The 21801-nt window shown below is 35.4% G+C and overlaps 1 protein-coding gene across 7 annotated transcripts in view; it reads right to left on the minus strand.

Moving 5' to 3' along the window:
- Nucleotides 1–4362: 4362 nt before the first annotated feature.
- wdpcp (WD repeat containing planar cell polarity effector) overlaps nucleotides 4363–21801 on the minus strand; it is a 131319-nt gene continuing 113880 nt past the window's right edge. For 5 of the 7 annotated variants that reach the window (XM_087290496.1, XM_087290495.1, XM_087290498.1 and 2 more), the window contains 5 exons: nucleotides 19807–19909; nucleotides 12783–12885; nucleotides 8256–8341; nucleotides 7562–7590; nucleotides 4363–4532 (listed from right to left, as the gene is read on the minus strand). In XM_087290496.1, coding sequence (XP_087146622.1) covers nucleotides 4485–4532; nucleotides 7562–7590; nucleotides 8256–8341; nucleotides 12783–12885; nucleotides 19807–19909 — 369 coding nt within the window. In that variant the 3' untranslated portion in view covers nucleotides 4363–4484. Of the gene's footprint in view, nucleotides 4533–7561; nucleotides 7591–8255; nucleotides 8342–12782; nucleotides 12886–17995; nucleotides 18137–19806; nucleotides 19910–21801 lie in introns of all 7 variants that reach the window. The other 2 variants (XR_015513394.1, XR_015513395.1) reach the window with 1 other exon arrangement.

A 21801-nucleotide genomic window follows, 5' to 3' on the forward strand; every position in this document is an offset into this window, starting at 1 on the left:
ACTTTAAATTGATAATGTAGCAACGTATGCTTCGGTATTTCCTCATCCTATTTATTACTTTTAATAGATAAACTGTTTGCTACCAAAAAATGAAACCAAAATTAACTGCAAAAAGCGCAATCTACTCTATAACTTGGGTCGGTCAAGAGTATTTTTCGACGCACAATTTTTTTTTCTCCGTTCATGAGGCAAACACGACGCTTGCATTACTGCAATCCACCCTCGCTTTGCTGATATGCTCGTATGTCCAAATGTCACCCGAGTGGGACTGCTAGTCCACAATTGGCACCGTATTATTACATGTGAAAACTGTAAAAGAGATTACCGCCCAAAGCATTAAAAACGGAAGGGTTTGCTGAGATGCTGACTCCAGGCCTCTGTGAGTTGCAGAAACGCTGAGGGTGGGAAAAGCAGCAGTGGGATTTATTCCTCCAGTATTGCGCGGAGGTCTTATGAACAGATGACAGGCGGCATTACGGCTGTCAGGACGGACACTTGCTGAGCTAATATATAGCTTTATCTTTAACTCGGCAACTGACCATACATACAGTTTAGGTTCGCTGCAGACTCTAGCCCCTATTAAACTCTAACATTTCTAAGATATCAGTGTCAATAAGCGCTCTTTTTGTGTTCCAATCTATTAGCGAAGTTTTCTACTTTTAAACACTTTTATGTGATTTCTCTCTCTCTCTCTCTCTCTCTCTCTCTCTCTCTCTCTCTCTCTCTCTCTCTCTATATATATATATATATATATATATATATATATATATATAATTTATTCTGGCTTAATGTTACAAATGTTCTAGTGGCTGTAAAAACAGTTTATATTTGTAATAAATAAAATATTTTGATCTATAAAACATCTTCATGAATAAAAGCGTACACCTTTAAACCATTTTTCTAAGTTAAATTTTATTTAAATAATTATCATTAATTTTTTTCCGTGTCAAGTGGAGTAAATATACATATTTATTATACAAAAACACTTATTTATATATATATATATATATATATATATATATATATATATATATATATATATATATATATATATATATATATATATATATTTATATATATATATATATATATATATATATATATATATATATATATATATATATATATATATATATATTTATATTACTAAAAGAAATGTTTAATGTTTAATTTTTTTTAAAGAGGAAAAGCCTTTTCCATTTTTTCCTTTGCTAGTGATGTTTATAATGAGACATTTTAGCGCCTGGTTTGTTTTGTTTTTGTTTTTTTAAATAGGATTCTCATATAACAAAAAATAATGCCAAAATATATTTGCTAAAAATACATTAAAAATGTTCTCTCTTTTTTTTAATGATGTATTCGAAATATTTCAGTACTTGGTTTCACCATTTGACAAATGACAAAACAAACCAAAAATATTTAACACCGTACACTGAAACAGGATCTCTGCTAATGTAGCCAATACCTAATACCACTGAAGTGCTAGTTGACAAAACATGCAATCTTATCCTAGTGGTGACATAATTGATCTTAATGGCCACAATTAAAACGGGAACAGTTAATTTGAAGCAAGAACAGTTTGTCAAGTTTCCTAATATGGAGTGACCAGACAGTGACATCAGCTTTCCGTCTGAAGAATAGTGCTCGAATGAACCCAGAGGCCTTTGCTCGCTGAAAACCAGTTCGCCCTCTATTACACAATCATCCCGGAAATATACTCTTAACAGTGGGTGGCTTTTTGTTTGTGCAGATTTGATCATTATATCAGGTGATGAATTAGAATTTTTTATTTGTAAACTCATTAAACAAATGCACTTGTTCTATCAGGGTAAATCAAAAAGGTTATTAATATTACAACATAATGTTAGCAGTGTAAACGATGACTGCATAGGCAATGTAAAAATACACAAACATGATCAGCTCATCGAAGATCCCATATCGCAACTCATGAAAAGTAGTGAACAATGCTTCTGGATGTTATGAAAGAAATGTGTCATAAATCAAACCCATTTAAGTGGCAATCACATTTCGGCATTTTTGCCAAAAAGGCTGTTTGATCCTAAACAGTTTCTTAGTTTGACTCAACACAGGATTACAAGGCTGTCATTCACAGAAAAACTGTGATCTCTCAAATAATCCGGTGTGATTGTAAGTTTTTAAGCTTTAGTCTGAGCTGCTGAAAATGGTTTCTGGCGCTCAGTCTGTGACTGGAGGCCAGACTAATTAAAACACACACACACACACACACACACACACAATATAAATAAAATACAAATAAGACAGATGTCTTTTGAAAAATCCTACGATTATCAGATGAAGACATTATTAATGGTTGCTAGTCCAATTAAGTATTATAATTGATGCAGAAATGAAAGGTTGTAAATTATATGAATCATATAATACACACAATTATACTGTATGTATGGTCTGCTTATAAAAAAAAAACTATTTCAATTTAAAACAACTGATTTCCATCTTAATCTATTTCATTCACCTGATTCAAAAGTGAATATTTTATTTTTATATAAGTAATATCATAGTATTAAAATTGTCACATTTTTAGAATAATTTTTTTGGAGTATTTCTGTTTTTAATATCAATAAAGAGAAATGTTTCTTGTCCAACAGCTCACCTGTTCAGTTTTGAATCACAATTCATTTCATTTTAAAATACATCAAGTCTGTGGCTAGAGGGGGTTCGGAAAACCAACCCCTCACTGACAAATGTCCAGAATTTGTCCCATTGATGAGCTCATTTGTCCTATTTTGACTGCTATGCCATCATAAATGGTAAAAATAATCCACTGAATGTTGAGTCCAACATCCAGCTGTGCAAGAAAACATGTGACATACAGTAAGCAAAGTCATTTTTCGCTACTGTATTGTTTTTAAATAAAGAAAACATTTGACAAGTAACTTATTCTAAATCTTGGACCTTATTCTTGAGAGAAAACATGACCAATAAAAAGTGTGACACCAAAAGCGACCCATATTAAAATCAAACTGAATACTATTTTGGCTAATGCTGTTATCCATGAATTTTCAAATGTGCTTTTTTTACAAGAGGCTACAAAATGTGTGAAGCTCTAAATTACTGTTATTATAATTATGTTTTAATTTTTTATAATTCAATTCGTCAGATTCTGACTCAGGAATGTGCTCGCCAGTTTGTTATTTGCCTAATAAATTACAATAGGCCACAGCTTCTAATTTAAAACCTTTTTCTAATGATATGTGATGTGATAAATTTGTATTTCAAAAATTTTTTCTTTATTCTAAATATTTAGGAAATATTTTTGGTATTTCAAAGTGTGGTTATGATGACCGTCCGACAAGCTAAAAATAGTGCTTAAATAGTCAAATTCAGTATTTAAATCTAACAATTAAACTGAAAATGAGGCAAATTACTGCAAAAAGGTGCACATTTTGAGAAAAAAGAACCACCAGGCTGTCTACGGGCCTGTATAGGAAAATATTCTTTCATAAAACAAAAATATGGCCTTGGTGAGGCTTTCAAAAAATATATATATATTTTTTTCTACTAGTCTATACATTTACATTCATAAAGGAAGCATTTTTCTGATTTAAATGTGCACATAAAGCAATGTTTTAAAACTAATTAAAAAAAAAATGTGGTGACAACTGTACGTAACAGATTTTTTCTAAAAACGTGCAAAGAATACGCAATAGGCAGACATAAAAACAGAGGTTGCAACACAAAAGCTTCCTCTCCTGACCCTGCCTCCATTTCCAGCATCAATTCATATTTATATGTCTTGTATATATACTTTTTTTTTAAAAAGCAAATCCTCTTAGAATGCAGAGTAAATAGATTACGATACAGTGAGGGATTATGGATGGCTGGGTGCTGTCAGATTAAGTTGGGACAGTTCTGACACGGCCGTGTGTATGAAGACTGTGGGGGGAAACCAGCAGCCTCCTCTTTAGAGACATGCGCTGCATTTCTTCTGCATGTAATCTCACACACCAAACAGGTGGAGAATTAAACCCGGCCCACAAGCCGCACCACTGATCCTGTGATCAAGCACAGGGAGACCAGTGTGGCCTGTGTGCTCTACGCTCAAAGAAACTCAAGTGTTGCTAAAATAACACAGACCCTCAAACACATCCATTCTGATAGTGTGATAGTGACTGGCACCAGCCAAAATGGGTTGGGAATGTATGAAACAGAATAAGGAATAACCGTGGAAAAGTAGGTTAGAATTTTTTTTTACTCGACAAGGCTGTGCAAAACTGGCCATAAACAGGATTTTTTTTTTTTTTTAACAACCCCTTTTGCAAATCAGAGAGTGAAAAATGTAGTGTATCAAGCTGAAAAGAAATGATCAAAAGAGATCGAAAAGAACTGCAAATATATATATTTTATTTGAACATTTAAAGTTTAAGCACATTAATTCAATTACTGTATACTATATATTTAACAAAAACAATTATACTATATATATAAAACAAACATTAGTATATTTACACTAAACCGAAATGAATAACTTTCAGTTTCCCCTCCTCAGGACCCTGTAAGTAACAAAACAAGAATATCATTACTACATCATTATCATCATTATAGCATCAAATAGCAATACTACATTAAAACAGTACTCTTAATATATATATATATATATATATATATATATATATATATATATATATATATATATATATATATATATATATATATATATATATATTTAATATATATATATATATATATATATATATATATATATATATATATATATATATATATATATATATATATATATATATATATATATATATATATATATATATATATATATATATATATATATAGTGCAATATAAAAAACTTTAAAGTAGTCATTTTCATGGAAAAATCTACTCATCCTTTGATATAATAGCTGGAAAAATATATGTACGATTTAAAGCCAGTGTTGGGTAGGTTTGATTATTATTTACTGACTGCAAATTACAGAATGATAATGAGATTATAGGCGAGGCAGTGGCACAGTAGGTAGTGCTGTCGCCTCACAGCAAGAAGGTCGCTGGTTCAAACCTCGGCTCAGTTGGCGTTTCTGTGTGGAGTTGGCATGTTCTCCCTGCCTTCGCGTGGGTTTTCTCCGGGTGCTCCGGTTTCCCCCGCAGTCCAAAGACATGCGGTACAGGTGAATTGGGTAGGTTAAATTGTCCATAGTGTTTGTATGTGTGTGAATGAGCGTGTATGGATTATTCCCAGAGATGGGTTGCGGCTGGAAGGGCCTCCGCTGCGTAAAAACTTGCTGGATAAGTTGGTGGTTCATTTCGCTGTGGTGACCCCAGATTAATAAAGGGACTAAGCCGACAAGAAAATGAATCAATGAATGAATGAAATGAGATTACAAAAGAACTTTTTGATTACGTTTGACCCAACTGTTATACAATTATTAATATAAAATACGAACAGAAGTAAAATTTATTTCATTCTTTGTTATTAACAAAGCACACGTCACATTAAATTACATCAGTGTGATAAAAATAAAATTCAATCCTAACAATGTAAAATCAAAACTCGCCTAAATGTCAGAGAACTGTAAACAAGCAAATGTTTGAAAAAGTATTTCAGGTGTGAAATAAATATTTTAGGTTGAACGTGTTCGACTAGACAAAAAAGTTTGGATCCCTGCATGAAAATAACATACTGCTGAAGTCTTATAGTTTTGAAATATATATATATTTTTTACAGAAACGTCCAATTAAATGCATGTAATGAACACACAGGATTTAGTTTAGTTTAAACCTTATTGTCTGTTCTGCTTGGGACAGAAAGGAAATTTGTCTTTAACACTGGTAACTTGCAAACAACCATACAATAATCATCAAGACATTTATTCATTCACTCACTCATTCATTCATTCTCTTTTCAGCTTATTAATCTGGGGTCACCACAGCGGAATGAACCACCAAATTATCCAGCATATGTTTTTACGCAGTGGATGCCCTTCCAGCTGCAACCCATCTCTGGGAAACATCCATGAACACTCACCCACACTCATATACTACGAACAATTTAGCCTTCCCAATTCACCTGTACCGCATGTCTTTGGACTGTGGGGGAACCAGAGCACTCGGAGGAAACCCACGCAGGGACAACATGCAAACCCCAAACAAAACCGGCGACTAACCCAGCCGAGGCTCCAACCAGCAACCTTCTTGCTGAGGCGACAGCACTATCTACTGCGCCACTGTGTTGCCCTCATAAAGACAACAACATGAATTTAACAACTTATGTAAAAACAAATTGGCTCGATATGTATTACTGCAGATCATTCTTAACGACCACCCGATCCACATCAAACAGTGATCCGATTTAATCCAACAACTGCAATTGGGATAAATGACTTTTTAAAAAGCATTTCTTTGACAGGGTTTCTGCGGGTTTTTTAAGACTTTTAAAAACATTTTTTAAACCATAATGAATTATATTTTAGACTAATAAAGGGCTAAAGGCTCAGGAAAAAAAAAATATATATATAATTTCATATATTTAAAAATTCAATAATACTCTCATAATAAACTATTAAAATATTTAAGATTTGATTATTTCTTAGCAAAATATTTTAAATATTGTGTAAAAACAACCTAGCTCTACTTGTATCCTTACACTTTTCTTCCAACATAAACTTTCTTTAAAAAATAATAAATGAAAAAATGTTTTAAAAAATATAATAAACTAAATCTATGCACAACAATCTGTCTAGGTCAGCAGTAAATACACTGAGAACTTTTAAACAAATGTTATTGTAAGGAAAATAATTAAACCATTATTATAAAGGAAGTTAAAAATAAAAGATAAATAAAAGTTAAATAAATAAAAAGTAAAATAAATAAAAGTTTATTGTTTTATTGAGATGGATTGCTGTTGATTGCATGGGTTTTGGCCAGATCGGGTAGCAATAAATGAAAAAAAGAAAATTAAGACCTACAACACAACATTTCAGTAGATTTAAGACTTTTTAAGGCCTAAAATTTGGATTTTGAGATTTAAGACATTTTAAGATTTTTTTAAGACCCTGCAGAAACCCTGATTCGAGCTTTAAGAATTTTACACCTGCGTCCTGATAGTAACATTTCAAGAGCCGAGTAAAGGGGATGTGTATCTTTAAAAATTGCAATTGCTGTTTTTTCCATCAAGTAGTCAAATTGAATCTGCAGCGAATGCTGTTTGTGACCAGTTATCTCATTTGCCTGATTGATCATTTGTGATCATTTCTTCTTCTGTTTAAGTTTTTGTTACCAAACCTTAAAACAATTTTATATGTGAAAACACTCTCTATTAATAAGTGTTATCACATATAATATTGTTTCAAAACTACATGCCATATGTAATCATGTAATCAATTTTTTATTATGAGTATTTTTAAATGCGATATAACCTAATTACTTATTAAGTACTTCATTTTTTGGAATCTGATTCTGAAACCTGATTCTGTATAAAGCACAATAAATGTTCCTCATACAAAAATTGGAGGAAAGAAATAATCTAAAATAACAAAAATACCAAGTTACCATACAAATGTAAAGCATTACCTGGGTGTTCTGGTCAACAAGGTTGATTTCTAGAGAGAGAGAGAGGGGGAGAGAGATCACACAAAAGTGTTTAAAAGTTTTAAGATGTCCTTCATCTCCTCACCTTGAGTGTCACACTTGATCAGGTGATGAGACTGAGTGCTGATCTGTCAGTAATCTAGTGTAAGAGTACTGTATGTGTGAGTGGGTGGAGGAGACGAGTTCAAGCATCCTCTGCAGCTCAACTGGAGGAGGGTTTCTTCATGCTAAATTATGACTGTGCCATTAGCATTCAGGATTATGCATGTATTAAAATTCTGATGTAAATGTCTGTAATAGCCTACAGTCTGTACTGTCCAATAAATATGTATGGGAAAAAGTTTAATTATTCTGCGGACAGAAAAGAATAAAACGTCCGTGTTTTAGGGTGATTAGCTAAGTACAATACAAGCAGAAAAAAAGGCAGTCAACTTGAACCTATTTTTGAGAGGGGCAAAACAGAGGGGAAGATATCACTCGCAGGGCATTAATGAAGGAATTATCTACAGCAGTAAAACACACAGTTGCCATAAACGATGTCCATAAAGCTCAACGTGGAAAAACAAGTCGTACGCTTTCATCCAAATACTGAGAACAATGAACTCATTCAACCCTGTTACTTTTGTATCTACTTTGAGAGCAGTATATTTACTCAAAAGGACACAAAAGAACACACCTGTGTGTTTCCAAGGCCAGCTGCTGTGACTTGTCTGTGTGTTGGAGAGGTCATCCTGAGCCTTAGAGGAAGATGTTTCTCCAGCCCTATTGCGGAAAAGAGAGGCTGGAATCACAGACTAAAATAGGACTTTAAAACACACATACAGTACACACAGACTATTATTGTCTTCTGCATTAAGACAAAAAGTAATATATGAATGATTTACCATCCTGTTCACACTAATGTATCAGTGGTAATAATAATAATAATAATAATGCATTATATTTGAAGGCACCTTTCTTGACACTCAAGGTCATCGTACAAGACAGCAAGGACCGTCAGTCCAAATAAAAACACAATATCAAAAAGTCAAAGGATACAATACAATTTTTAAAAAAGTGTAGCTGAGTTTAAGAAAGTAGGCTGCTTTAAACAGATGTGTTTTGAGTTCAGATTTAAGTTGTAAGAGTTTAGATTACAGAGATCAGGAGAGAGTGAATTCCAAAGCTGAGGAGCCGAGTGGCTGAAGACCCCCTCCCCATGGTGAAGAAGAAGATGAAGAAGAAGAAGAAGAAGAAGAAGAAGAAGATCTGAGTGTTCGAGAGGGTGTGGAGATATGAGCAAGACTAGTAAGGTATGGAGGAGCAAGACTATGGATGGCTTTAAAAGTGAGAAGAAGTATTTTATAATTAATTCTGAAAAAGATGGGAAGCCAATGAAGCTGTTGTAGAATGGGTGGGATGTAACCGATAGAGTGGGTGTTTGTGATAATACGGGCTGCAGTGTTTTGTACAGTTGTAATTTATGAACGGTTTTATTAGGGAGGCCAAACAGAAGGGAATTACAGTGATTTAAACGGGATGTGACTAAACTATGAATACCCCTATGAATAGTGGTGACCTGAACTACAATGAAAGTCTAATTAGGATGTGCTGGAGTAGAAAGTGAAGGTTCTCCCATTATTAATATAAAAAAAGAAGGAAAATGACAAGTACTTTTTGATTACTTTTGACCTAACTTTTATACAACTATTAATCTAAAATACAAACATAAAATACATTTCATTCTTTGCCATTACCAAAGCACATCAAACATCACACCAAATTACATCAGTTTGATGAATATAAAATTAAATTGTAACAACGTAAAAAAGTAAAACTCACTTAAAAGTTAGAGAACTGTAAACATGCAAAGGTTTGAAAGTATTTCAGTGAAGAAGTACAAATATTTTAGGTTGAAAGTTTTTGACCAGAAAAAAAAAAGGTTTTGAATTCCTACATGAAAATAACATACTGCTAAAGTCTTATAAAAAGTGGAGATTCTCCCAATATTAATACAAAAAATAATGCCACTGTTGATTAATATATAATCTTTGCATAGATTGCATACAATTGTTGAAACAATGCTGATGACTGACAATGCAATCAAAGCTAAAGATGGTCACTATCTGACAGGCAAAGTCTTCTTTCAGTGTGGTTCTGGTCAAATAGTGGACATTTTGCGAGTGGTAGCACAACAAGCAACACACAGCATCAGTTGGAATTCAAAGAATCATTGCAAAACAAATAACAAGCTAAAAACATATTAATAACTGCAATAAAGATCCAATCCTAAACTCTTAAGTAATTACTGAAATACTGAACTACTTTTCTGGCCACTTTACATGACTAAAAGATGATTATAGTCAAGAGCAGTTTCACATGTTTCTCTGCTAACTGTGAAAACTGTACAGAAATATTCTGGGCTTCTGAATTCAGAGAGCAGGAGGTATGAACGCTTTACTATTTTGTTCACACTAACTAGCATTTACAGCAGATGGGTCTGGGTCTCTTTCACAAACACAGTGTCAAGTCCGACCCTCAATGCAGAGCACTGACGTGTGGGAGTCAGGCCTTTCCCCTGGATTCATGGGTATTCCGGAAAACATGAGCAGCCGCTGCCACCGTATGCCACACCGGCAAATCCAGCAAGCGTGGAGGACTGTGTGAATGTTATCAGCCGTATTGTGGGCTTTGCGATTTGGGTTTTCTGCGGCGACGGAGATGGGGTCCAATTTCTGTGTTTTTTCTATTTCCTTTAGTGATGCACGTCGCTTACAAGGAACTGAGGGAGGAGGAGAGAAAGGCCTACGGGGCGCAGCCCACACTGTACAAACAGGCGAACAAACACATACACATCACTACACATGTACAGATGCACTCAGATGCAAAAAGTGTCACGGGTCCAAGAGCTGGAGCGCCTCTCTCTGAGTGCGTTGCATGTGTGTGTGAGAATGAAAGGATGCGACAGCAGATGTGTGTCGGGATGTTTTCCAGATATCCGCATCTTTGCCTCTCTCCCTGCGTAGGGCTGGATTTAGTACAACCGACGGTGTCATTGTACTCCTTCTCTCGCTCACTCTCCCAATCTTTTTTTCTTTGCCAGCACAACGCAAGCATGAAGCTCGAATCAGTGTCTCTAAGCCTTATTGGCTCGGCATAAGAAACAATAAAACTTCATCGGAGACCAGATTAGTCTGGTTAAATAGAATAAAAAAAACTCCAAAAACAAACACAAAAAGGGAAAACTGAGAAGAGGATTTCCTCTGCTATTTATCTGGGTGGGAGCATCTCCCTCTGATGTCTTGTATAAGTGGCCATATTGCAGTACAGGCCTTTACACTGGGATTCAGGCTGCCAAATTACCCCAAACCCCTTATTTTAAGTTTTTAAAAAAACTTTAATCCCAGCCCATCCTCTTTCGGCCATCCGCTCGGAAGTGGCTGATGGGAAAGGGAGGATTTGAAGGAGATCGAGGGAGCTTAAGAGCGACAGAAAGAAGGAGAGTGAACACAAGAGTCAATGGTCCTTCCGTCAGCAGCAGTGGAAGCAGAGGCAGGATCAGACAATAGGACACCCCTCATATAACACACAAAAAAATTGACTTGCTGTGATGCTTCAGAGGAACAAACTGAAAATAGGCCATTAGTCACTGAATGATTGAACTTGACAAGTTACATTTTTAAACTAACCTGATCTCAAGAAAAAAACATGACTGACAAATTAGTGGCTGGTCCACATAAATTACATTTGTAATCTCAATTAAAATAATTTTCATAGAAAAAATGCACAATCTTTAAGAAAAAGCTCAAAGGCCCACCCCAAAACATAACCATTTGCCGTGAGCAGATAACACAAAAACATACAAATGGGATTCTACAAATTTATAAAATTAAGCCATTATTCTCCAAAACATACATTTACAAATAGCAGAGGAAATAATGATATCGTATGAGAATCAAACATTATTTTAGATGAGAATAATACATTTGTTGCAATACATTTGTTGACATTTTGCAAATGACACTTATTTCTAAGTTCAACTCATCAAGTCAATGTGCTGGTTAAGGTGGTTCTCAATACTATCAAGGAGAGTTTACTTACATTTCACAAATCAGTTGCATGATTTTGCCAATGTTAAGGGTAATACACTACAAGTAACTTAAGTACTTTAACTTAATTTCTTTTTTAATTAAATAGTAAAGTAACATGATACATTTTCATTTATTTTCCAAAAAAGTAACTCCAGTTACTTTGTCAGATTTCCTGTCCCTTTGTGGAGTGAAACAGGAGTAACCCCAAATGTATTTGTTGTGTAAGATGTGTTAACATTTACTAAATTTCTGCCTTAAACCTTTCCCCAACAGGTTCAGTATCCTCTAAAATGACTAGAAACTGTGATATGCAAACTCAATTCTTATTGAATACTTTGAATGCATTTTATTTGTCACACAGTCCTGAAAATAAAGCAAATCTGAAATTTTAGTTCGAGCTAAACTATACAGAGATTACATCAATTTCCTTCAGCCTGAGGTTTAATCATTTCACTTTTGGTGTAAAAGGGCCTTACATTTGTCAAAAATAAAGGTTTTTATATTATTACCAATAAGCATTCCCAGGCCAGATGAAAAAAGTACAGCAAAAGTAATGCAATGCATTACTTTATTAAAAAAAGAAACTAACCCATTTAATTACTTTAAAATAAATGTAGTGCAAGACAATAAATTTAACTTTTTAATAAAATGTACTTTCTCCAAAATTGGATTTCAAAACACTACTAAGTGTTGTTACTACTAAGCACATTTAGCATTTGGTTTATAAATTATAAAGATTGTAACTAATCTTGAAATATGGGGCAAATATGACCTTGTGTTAAGGTTCTTATTTTTAAAAGGAAAACCTTTTTTTCTGTTAAAACCTTTTCTCTACCTAGCCTTCCAATCTTCTAATAAACCTGGCATTGTGTTTCATAAATATGCTTAGCACTTTGATTTGCTTTTCTAAAATATTATTAGAGAAGGTCTATCAAGACAAACAAAAGGTTTGATTTAATAGCCGCTGACTTGCATTTTATGAATCACCAAGGTCAGTTTTAGCTAAAAATCTTTGATGTTTTAATGAAGAAAAATGTCACCCGCATCTTGGAAGGCCTGAGGGGGGAGTATATTGAAGCTAAATTTTTGTTTTTGAGTATACTATTCTTGAATATAAAATCTTAAACACACACCTTGATGCAGTGCTCCAGTGTTTGAGGTCATGAACATTTCTCTCGCTAATGGTTGCTGGTAGTTTGACTCCACTCTGCCCTCCATACGCTGACTGACACTCATCTGAAATCACACACAAAATCCCACCGTACCCAGAGGGGAAACAGTTTAACATGCTGAATCTTTGAAATGTAGAAGCTCTTCTGTATGAAACAGAGGGAGAGAGAGAGAGGCAGACAGAACATGACATATTGTGTAATACATGGGCGTCTTGAACACGACTCTCCTAGACAGAGACTGTGAAGGTTACATCGAACAAGAGACACTAAGTGAGACTTGATCTCAGGGAACACCCTACAGCGCATGAGTGTGTATGTGAGGAATCATCTTATAGATGAGACGCAAACGCACACTCTTCTCAGAGTCTTCCTATACAATTGCCTCTCTCACCAAATCAACACACTTCTCAAGAAGACAATGGGCACTGATCATCTTTGTTACAAAAACGCAAAATTGCATAGATATGACTGGGTTGTCTGTGCAGGGAGATGAAGACTTTTTTCTTCATAAAAATGCATTAAAATAATTTAGTGCTATTAGGTTAATGCATTGATTAAGTATGTTGGTATATAAGAAAATTTACATTTAAAAAAGTGCAATTTAATTATGCTTAACTTGTGACATCAAATTCTAGGCAAACTTCAGATAATATTCGTAAGTTTTTTACAAAACATACTTACAAAATGCATACTGTGTCCTTTATTCAAGCTATTTTGCGATGTATGTTTACTTAGCATATATTAGCATAAAACATTTCTCTGTTCTCTGTGTCATGTCATATGAGATGACATAGGAAACATGCTTAGTGAGAAATGTTCAAGAGATTGTCAGCAAAAAAATACAAAGGAAAGCGATAAAATAACAATGAATCACTGCAATTTAGTAACAGTTTATACTTTATTTAATGTGAGCTTTTGTTTTTACAATGCATTGGTAAAATGAAATGGGGTATATGCCAAAGCATGCTAATAGGACTTTTAATTTGCCAGTAACCTGGGTTAAGCGATTCCGGCGAAGTGAATGCCAATGCAAAATCCGGTGCGTTTAAGGTCTGTTTTCTTTAAAAATCAGCGATCTCCACTAGCTGAGTGATATCCGATTTAAAGTGGGTCTCAGATTGTACAAGAAGCACTGCATTAAATTACATATCCCCCGCCATATCTTTATAATATGAGCATTTATTTTACCCCATTATATTCAATGGAACTTCTGCGTTAGTCTGCCGATTCTGACGGGCGCGTGCGAGTAAACGGCTTTTTGTCTCATTTTACGCTTGAGCAACTAAATAAATGCTAAAGTTTATTTAACTGAATGTATTTTTATGACATTACAACATCAATGCTGTATAAGGAACCGTATAAAATGGAAAAAAGTTCACAATAACAGGTCACCGGAAGTGTATTAGCATGGGAACAGCACTAGCTCTGCATATACCCAATTATATTCCAACTGTAAGTTGCAAATTTCTAATCAACCAATCACATGGCAGCAACTCAATGTATTTAGGCATGTAGACATGGTCAAGACGATCTGCAGCAGTTCAAACCAAATATCAGAATGAAGAAGAAAGCTGATTTAAGTGACTTTAAACGTGGTATGGTTTTTGGTGCCAGACAGGCTGGTGTGAGTATTTCAGAACCTGCTGATCCACTGGGATTTCTATGCACAACCATATCTGGGGTTTACAGAGAATGGTCCAATTGAGCATTGTGCCAATGCCACAGCCCCTCTGAGTATTGTTGCAGACCATGTCCATCCCTTTATGACCACAGTGTACCCAGCTTCTAATGCAGGGGTGGGCACATTCGGTCCTGGAGGGCCAGTCTCCTGCACAGTTTAGCTCCAACTCTAATCAAACACACCTGCTTATAGATTCCTAGTGATTTTGAAGACACTGATTAGCATGTTCAGGTGTGTTTGATTAGTGTTGGAGCTTAAATATGCAGGACACCGGCCCTCCAGGACTGAGTTTTCCCACCCATGTTCTAATGGCTACTTCCAGTAGGATAATGCGCCATGTCATAAAGTGCAAATTATCTCAGACTAGTTTCTTGAACAAAACAATGAGTTTACTGTACTCAAATGGCCTCCAGTCACCAGACCTCAATCCAACAGAGCACCCTGTGGTGAAATGGGAGATTCGCATAACGGATGTGCAGCTGACAAATCTGCAGCAACTGCGTGATGGTATCATGTAAATATGGACCAAAATCTCAGGAATATTTCCAGTACCTTGTTGAATCTATGCCAAGGAAAAGTCTATGCCATGAAGAATCAACGCAGTTCTAATAGAAAAATGGGGTCCAACCCGGTACTAGTAAGGTGCACCTAATAAAGTGGCCAGTGAGTGTGTATCATATCATCATCATTTATACATATTATTACTACCATCCCTACTTTATTACATTAGTTTAAGAGGTTGTCCGTTTGGGGCAATAAACAGTCAGTTAATAATCATCCAGGAACAGCTACAGCAGATCAATACCCTTAAAGCTGTCTGACACTTTGAGCTTTGTTTTATTTATGAGAACAGTCACATTATGTGTGAATATTAAGTCTCTTTTGAATTTCTAATGTGAGTGCGTGTGTGTTTCTCCTTTAAAGTCATGGTTGGCTGACAGTGTGAGACGTTTGCTTCAGGCTGGCCAAATGTAAACAAGACACCTTGTCTTTTTAATACACTGCACAATGCCGAATCCAATTGCTCTCATTCCCTATTTACAATCTTCCACACTGCCCAACAGAATTTGTTCTAAATATTCTTCTATTCAACAATAATCCCTCAATACAAACATCCAAAATCAGCACCTTAAAGAAGTTACTGACCTGAAAACATATACAGAGTTTATTGACAAAAAGAGAGAATCTGAAAATGAGTATCTTGCACTACAAAAAAATCCCAGGCAATGACTTCTAATTGCAACATTTTAACTATTAACAGTGGTAAAATGCCCCCAAACAGACTATTTTGTCCATCTGTTCCTTTTACATTCACGCTCTTAAGCAGTTCCTTCCAAGGCTAAAGTCTGCTCGGGGTGAGAGAGCAGGGAAATCATCAAGGACATAATTAAGAGGCTTATGGGCAGACAGGGTGGGAAACACACACACACACACACAGACACACACACACCCTCAAGTTTTCACCCCCTTATTAGAAGCTAAACACCTCCCTTGTCTCATCTGTACACCTGTTAGCCAAAGCACTTCTGTCATCCCTCATCTCCCTCTCGCTTTTCTTTTCTTTCCTTTCTGCATGTCTCTCTCTCATTTGAATGTCTGGCTGTCCTGCTGGCCTAGGAAATACATGTTGAAAATCGCTGTCCTCATCAGGTCAGCTGGAAACTGAATATCAGAGCTGAGGTCAGTGCTCTTTAAACCAGTCCAATTCAGCCAATTAACAATGTGAATGAATCAAAGTCTGCTCTATATCTGCACAAAAAAGTGAAATATAATTACATAAGAGATTAAACATTATGAAATCTAATGACTTTTTTTAATTTCCCAGTGGTGCCACTGCCAGGGTCACATACGTGTTATGTCATATAGTGAAAGAATGAATGAATTAACTCTATATGTGTTTTGAACTCAGTGCTGGAGTAAATTCTGCATGGAATATATGGAATAAGCAATGGCTGTAAATGGAAAACCAAAGAATTTTTTTTTCTGTGACAACATTTCATCTTTACTATAGTGATGTGTTCGTCAAGTCAATAGAAAACAAGGGTTTTAGTAATGGGGATCCAGCTGTATTCCTGCAGTAAAATAGGCACCATATACTGTTAAAGAGTAAATATGCATTATCTTTCAGCATGTCCACTTCACTTTTTCCACAATGATGGATTTGCTTATACTTAATATGCTATCTAAAATATAAATATTTCATAACATCCATGATATTAAGACCATACATGCTTACTGATATGACTGTGTTACAGTACATCAGTATATTTGTTTTAAAAATCTACAATAATATTATTAATAATAATGATGCTAATATAACATAATTATTATTAATAATATTAATAATATCATTGTAGATTTTAAAACAGCTGTAAAACATATTTAAAACAGGACTTAATTAAACTTTTTTAGTATAAAAACAGGAAATAAAAAAATTAGCTTGACATTAGCAAACCTAAATCTGTTGGTTCGATTCTCTAATAAGGGTAAGTGGTTTTGAAAAAAAAAAAAGTTTGCCAAAAAGCAAATAAAAAAAAATTATAATCCAAAATCAAACAAAAAGTGTTTCAGCGGTAATGAATGGGTCAGTGCTCTTTGGATAAGGGACTCGTAAAACAACAATATCATAAATTACAATCAAAAAGTTAAAACATCTTTATTAACATGGCTATCATATTCATTCATTCATTCATTCACTTTCATTTTGGCTTAGTCCTTTTATTAAAGGGCACCTATGGTAAAAAATCTACTTTTTAAGCTGTTTGGACAGATCTGAGTGTTGGTATAGTGTATAGACCGTCATACTGGGGTGATATGAACACACCCAGTCTTTTTTTTTCAATTTAACTACAAAAAAAAGGGTCGGCCAATTGGAGCTGTTTTCAAATTGATCGCACCATTACGTAGGTGTGCGATCCCCCCGCCCACCGAATTGATTGACAGCTGCGGGCATTAACATGTTCCGGTAGTCGCGTGTATGTCAACAAGACCAGACAGACATACGCAAAGCAACCGGGAATAAAAGCTCTGTTCTGTTCGCTAGGATCAGCAATCATCATCAAATGTGATTAAGAGTAAGTTTCACATGTTTAAAGTGTTTTAAAACAGAGTATGTGTGTAATTAATTACAGCGTTTTACTTCAACTTTACTTCATCAGCACAGCCGTGTGTCAGAACAATTATAAAAGGAGACGCTTCAATCCCGGTTTGTGGAAGTTAAATCAGGTTTATTTTGTACATTAGCATAACAGATATTCACACAGTACTTGAGGTTAGCCTTAACTAAGCTAAGCGCGCTCTGTCTGTCTGCCTGCCTGCCTGCCTGCCTGCCTGTGTGTGTGTGTGTGTGTGTGTGTGTGTGTGTGTGTGTCATCTGCGGTGTGTGTGTGTGTGTGTGTGTGTGTGCGCGGGCGTGCGCGTTACTTTGTAACGATATTGTGTGTGACTCATCAATGCAACTTCACAATACTGATTAGTAAAGGTTAGTTCTTACTGTAGTATCTCACAAACGCTACGTGAGACCTTCTTCCTTTAAGTCTGTCTGTTGTCTGACGCAGCTGAGGGAGGAGGCATGTAGAAATAGTGGGCGGGAAAGACTCGTCTTAAAGGCGCAGTACGACAAAACCACCCCCTGCTGGAAATTAGTATAAAACAGCATCTTGTAAAAGGTATAATGAAAAATCTGATGGGTATTTTGATCTGAAACTTTATATACACATTCTAGAGACGCAAAACTTGTATAAAATCTGAAAGAAGGGGTAACCTAGGTGCCCTTTAAATTGGAGTCGCCACAGCGGAATGAACCGCCAACTTATCCAGCACATGGTTTTCGCAGCGGATGCCCTTCCTGCCACAACCTATCTCTGGGAAACATCCATATATCCCCATTCACACTCATACACTACGGAGAATTTAGCCTACCCAATTCACATGTACCACATGTCTTTGAATGGTGGGGGAAACCAGAGTACCCGGAGGAAACCCACGTGTACGCAGGGAGAACATGCCAACTCCGCACAGAAACGCCAACTGACCCAGCCGAGGCTAGAACCAGCAACCTTTTTGCTGTGAGGCGACAGCACTACCTACTGCGCCACTGCGTCGCCATGGCTATTATATTTAAAAAATAATAAAAATTATAATAATTCAAACTAATTAACTTCAATTGATATTTAGTTTATCAGTGATAAAAAAAATACTGGCGGCAGCTTGCTCTCCACAACTCTCACATGGTCACCCACTGAAGCTAAGCAGGGCTGCGGGTTGCTGCTGGAAGTGGTGTTAGTGACCAGGTGGATGCTGCACACTGGGGGTGAATGAGGAGATTCCCCCCAATGTGTAAAGCGCTTTGAGTGTCTAGGAAAGCGCTATGTAAATGTAAGGAATTATTATTATTATTATTATATTTGCAAAGTTAAAAACCCTGATAACAGCCAATATTTGTGTAATTTCATCTAATGATGTAGGAGGCACAGAAATAACACATTTCTGCCTTAAATAATCTTCGAAAACACTTTAGATCTAGGAACTCGTTTTTCGATACCCATATTCGTGTTTTATGTATGTTACTAGAATACTGATTGTTTTATTGTTTTAAAAGCACATATTAAAGGTCCCTTGCATATTTTATTCAATGTTTGACGTAATCTCAACTGAAAAATTGAGCAAGGGTGGGATATTGAGTAGCCCGTCCCCTTTTAAAAAAGTAGCCAATAGCGTTTTGTTTTTCTCACAGCTCTACCGGTGAGTGGTTGAGCTGAAGCGCATCAAATGAAAAGCAAATGAAAAGCATCTTGAAGGGGGCGGGACATGACTAGAGAGCATTTGATTTTTCAAGCTTTGATGAGAAACTAAAGTTTGAGCTGATGTGAAACAAACCATTAATTCATTTAGACAAAAGTGACAAACTGCAAGCTTTAGATGTTTATATCCGTTTAATTTTGTTTTGGAGCACACCAACATATAGATGTCCTTAAAAATAACAGACTAAAACTAACTACTAACATTTTTTTTGTTTTAATTTCGTAGGAACATAAATGCCTTATTTTGAATGGCCATATAAAATATCAGATTGCATTCTATTATTAATCAGTAATTAGGTTGATTCATTGAATGAGGTAGACTGATTAAGCAACACTCTTAGTGAATGTGTGTTCTCTAATATAAACTTGCTGCATTTACTTTTTTTTTCAAAGAGTAGATTAAAGAGTGATCATTTGCACTTATGAAGCATATTAATCACACATAAGATGAGATTTTGTTGAATTTTTATTGTAACTAACACAGTGTGAATAATTCTCTCACCTGGTGCTGATGTTTGTGCCTCTGCGTCTATTTCATTAGCCTTCTTCTTGGCTACAGCGGCTAACACCACCTCACCCTTATCTGCTGCCACGTAATGGAGGTCCTTTGAAGGTAAAGCAGAACAGCAGAGCAATCTAAAATTAATCTCAGCTCACATGACAATACTTCAGTTTTTTCCCTTTTTCATTTCTGTGCTCTGCTTCGAAGAGAGAGAAGCAGCGAAGAGAGGCTGCAGGAGAACAGGAGAGAGAATAGATTAAATAACCTGTTTGAAGTTTCAGAGGAGAGAAAAAAAAACAGATAAAAGTATCAAACTTTCAAAAATCAGTCTTGCTCATTTGTTCGGTTGCCTTTATGTCATCCTCCCTCCTTTTCTCTTTCTCCCTGAACTCTGACTGGATGCAATCATACTGGTTTCAAAAAGCACAAAGATGCGGGGAAAGGCATGTGTCATCTTTTAAAAAGCAGGAGTGATGCTCTTCATGTTTAAACTATTGTCATTACGAGCAGGTGGGTGTGTGATGCACACACACATACACACACACACACACTTTCTCTCTCTTAAATATGAGCCCTCTCATCCCAGAGAATAGACTATAATATATCTATTATAAAGCCTCATGCAGTCAGGAGACCTCCATTAACCCACAAACATGTTTTTAAATGTCACACCATTAGTCCCAGCAAAATGGATGCCGGATTGAGACACACGACAGAGATAAAGCCCATCCGACTGCTCAGAGAAAGTCTGTGTGCAATAATGACACTAGACATGCTTTACTGACAATCTTTGGTGTGTTAAACTAAAAGTCATCATTTAAAAAAAGATCATTTGAATCATAAAGCAAGCTGTTTATTCAAGAATACACTAGTATATAGGCCGACTGAGAATGTAAAACAAAAAATGAATTCAAATAATAAAACATAACTATTATAATATTATAAAAATAATCAAATAAAATTAAATACAAAGACAGCAACAAAAGAAAAAACACAAAACAAATAATAAAATAATAACAAAATAATTTCACAAAAATTTCTACTGATGATAGTCATATTTGGTCGCATTAATTTCTCTTATTCAAATGATACTCATCCAATCAAATTTAAGAGAATCCAAAAATCCAATATATTCTGCCTTTCTTTATTTTATTTCAAAGAATATGATTTACTTTAACTTATTCAACCAAATATCTTTATGTAGCAGTAGAGAAGATCCTCAGATGTTCACACATGATGGAAGAACATACAATAATGTATCTGACAGACTACATTTGACCATCTTTGAAGAGCTCATTCATGGGTAAATTAAAGTGAAAGTTGGGAGCGGAGCTCAGCTCTGACTCTGAACTAATAAGATCCTCTGTGTCTGTCCGTTTAAACGCTAAACCCATCCTTCCGCTTCAGAGACATCAGTCAGAGCTGCAGTGAGGCTGAATACAGCACAGTCGGACCCGCAGAGCACTAATGCCTGTATTGTCAACCGGACTCTGCAAGTCTGATGAAATGAGGAGGGAGGCGCTAAGAGTGACTTACAAACATCAAACGGGACTTGATTTAGCTCTTCACAGGCTCAGAGATGAGAGCCAATAACCTCACGACTCAAACAATCACACTAAACCATCACAGGCCGACAGACCTTAAACGAGGATGAATTTAAGAGTCAAATGACTATTTTAGTTTGAAAATAAAGAATCATTCAATACTAACGGTATGCTTACATCTGTCTAAATAAAAAAGAGCAAACATATACAGTAGTTTATAACTGAACCATAACATTTTAATACCAAACATACCTTTATTAAGTAAAAATATAACACACATTCATTTGTACAGCTAGCTTTATGAGTACCCTAAAAGCAGTGATTATTATATCCCCCTGCCCTAAAACACAAACTTTACATGAAACAATCAGCCTTTTTACATCAACATATTTAATTATGTGATTTATGAGCCATCTTCCTAATAGTGACCAAAAATGTCCCCACAATATCA

Source organism: Danio rerio, chromosome 17, assembly GCF_052040795.2.
Source record: "Danio rerio strain M-AB ecotype USA chromosome 17, GRCz13ab, whole genome shotgun sequence".
NCBI classification, from domain to species: Eukaryota; Metazoa; Chordata; class Actinopteri; order Cypriniformes; family Danionidae; genus Danio; species Danio rerio.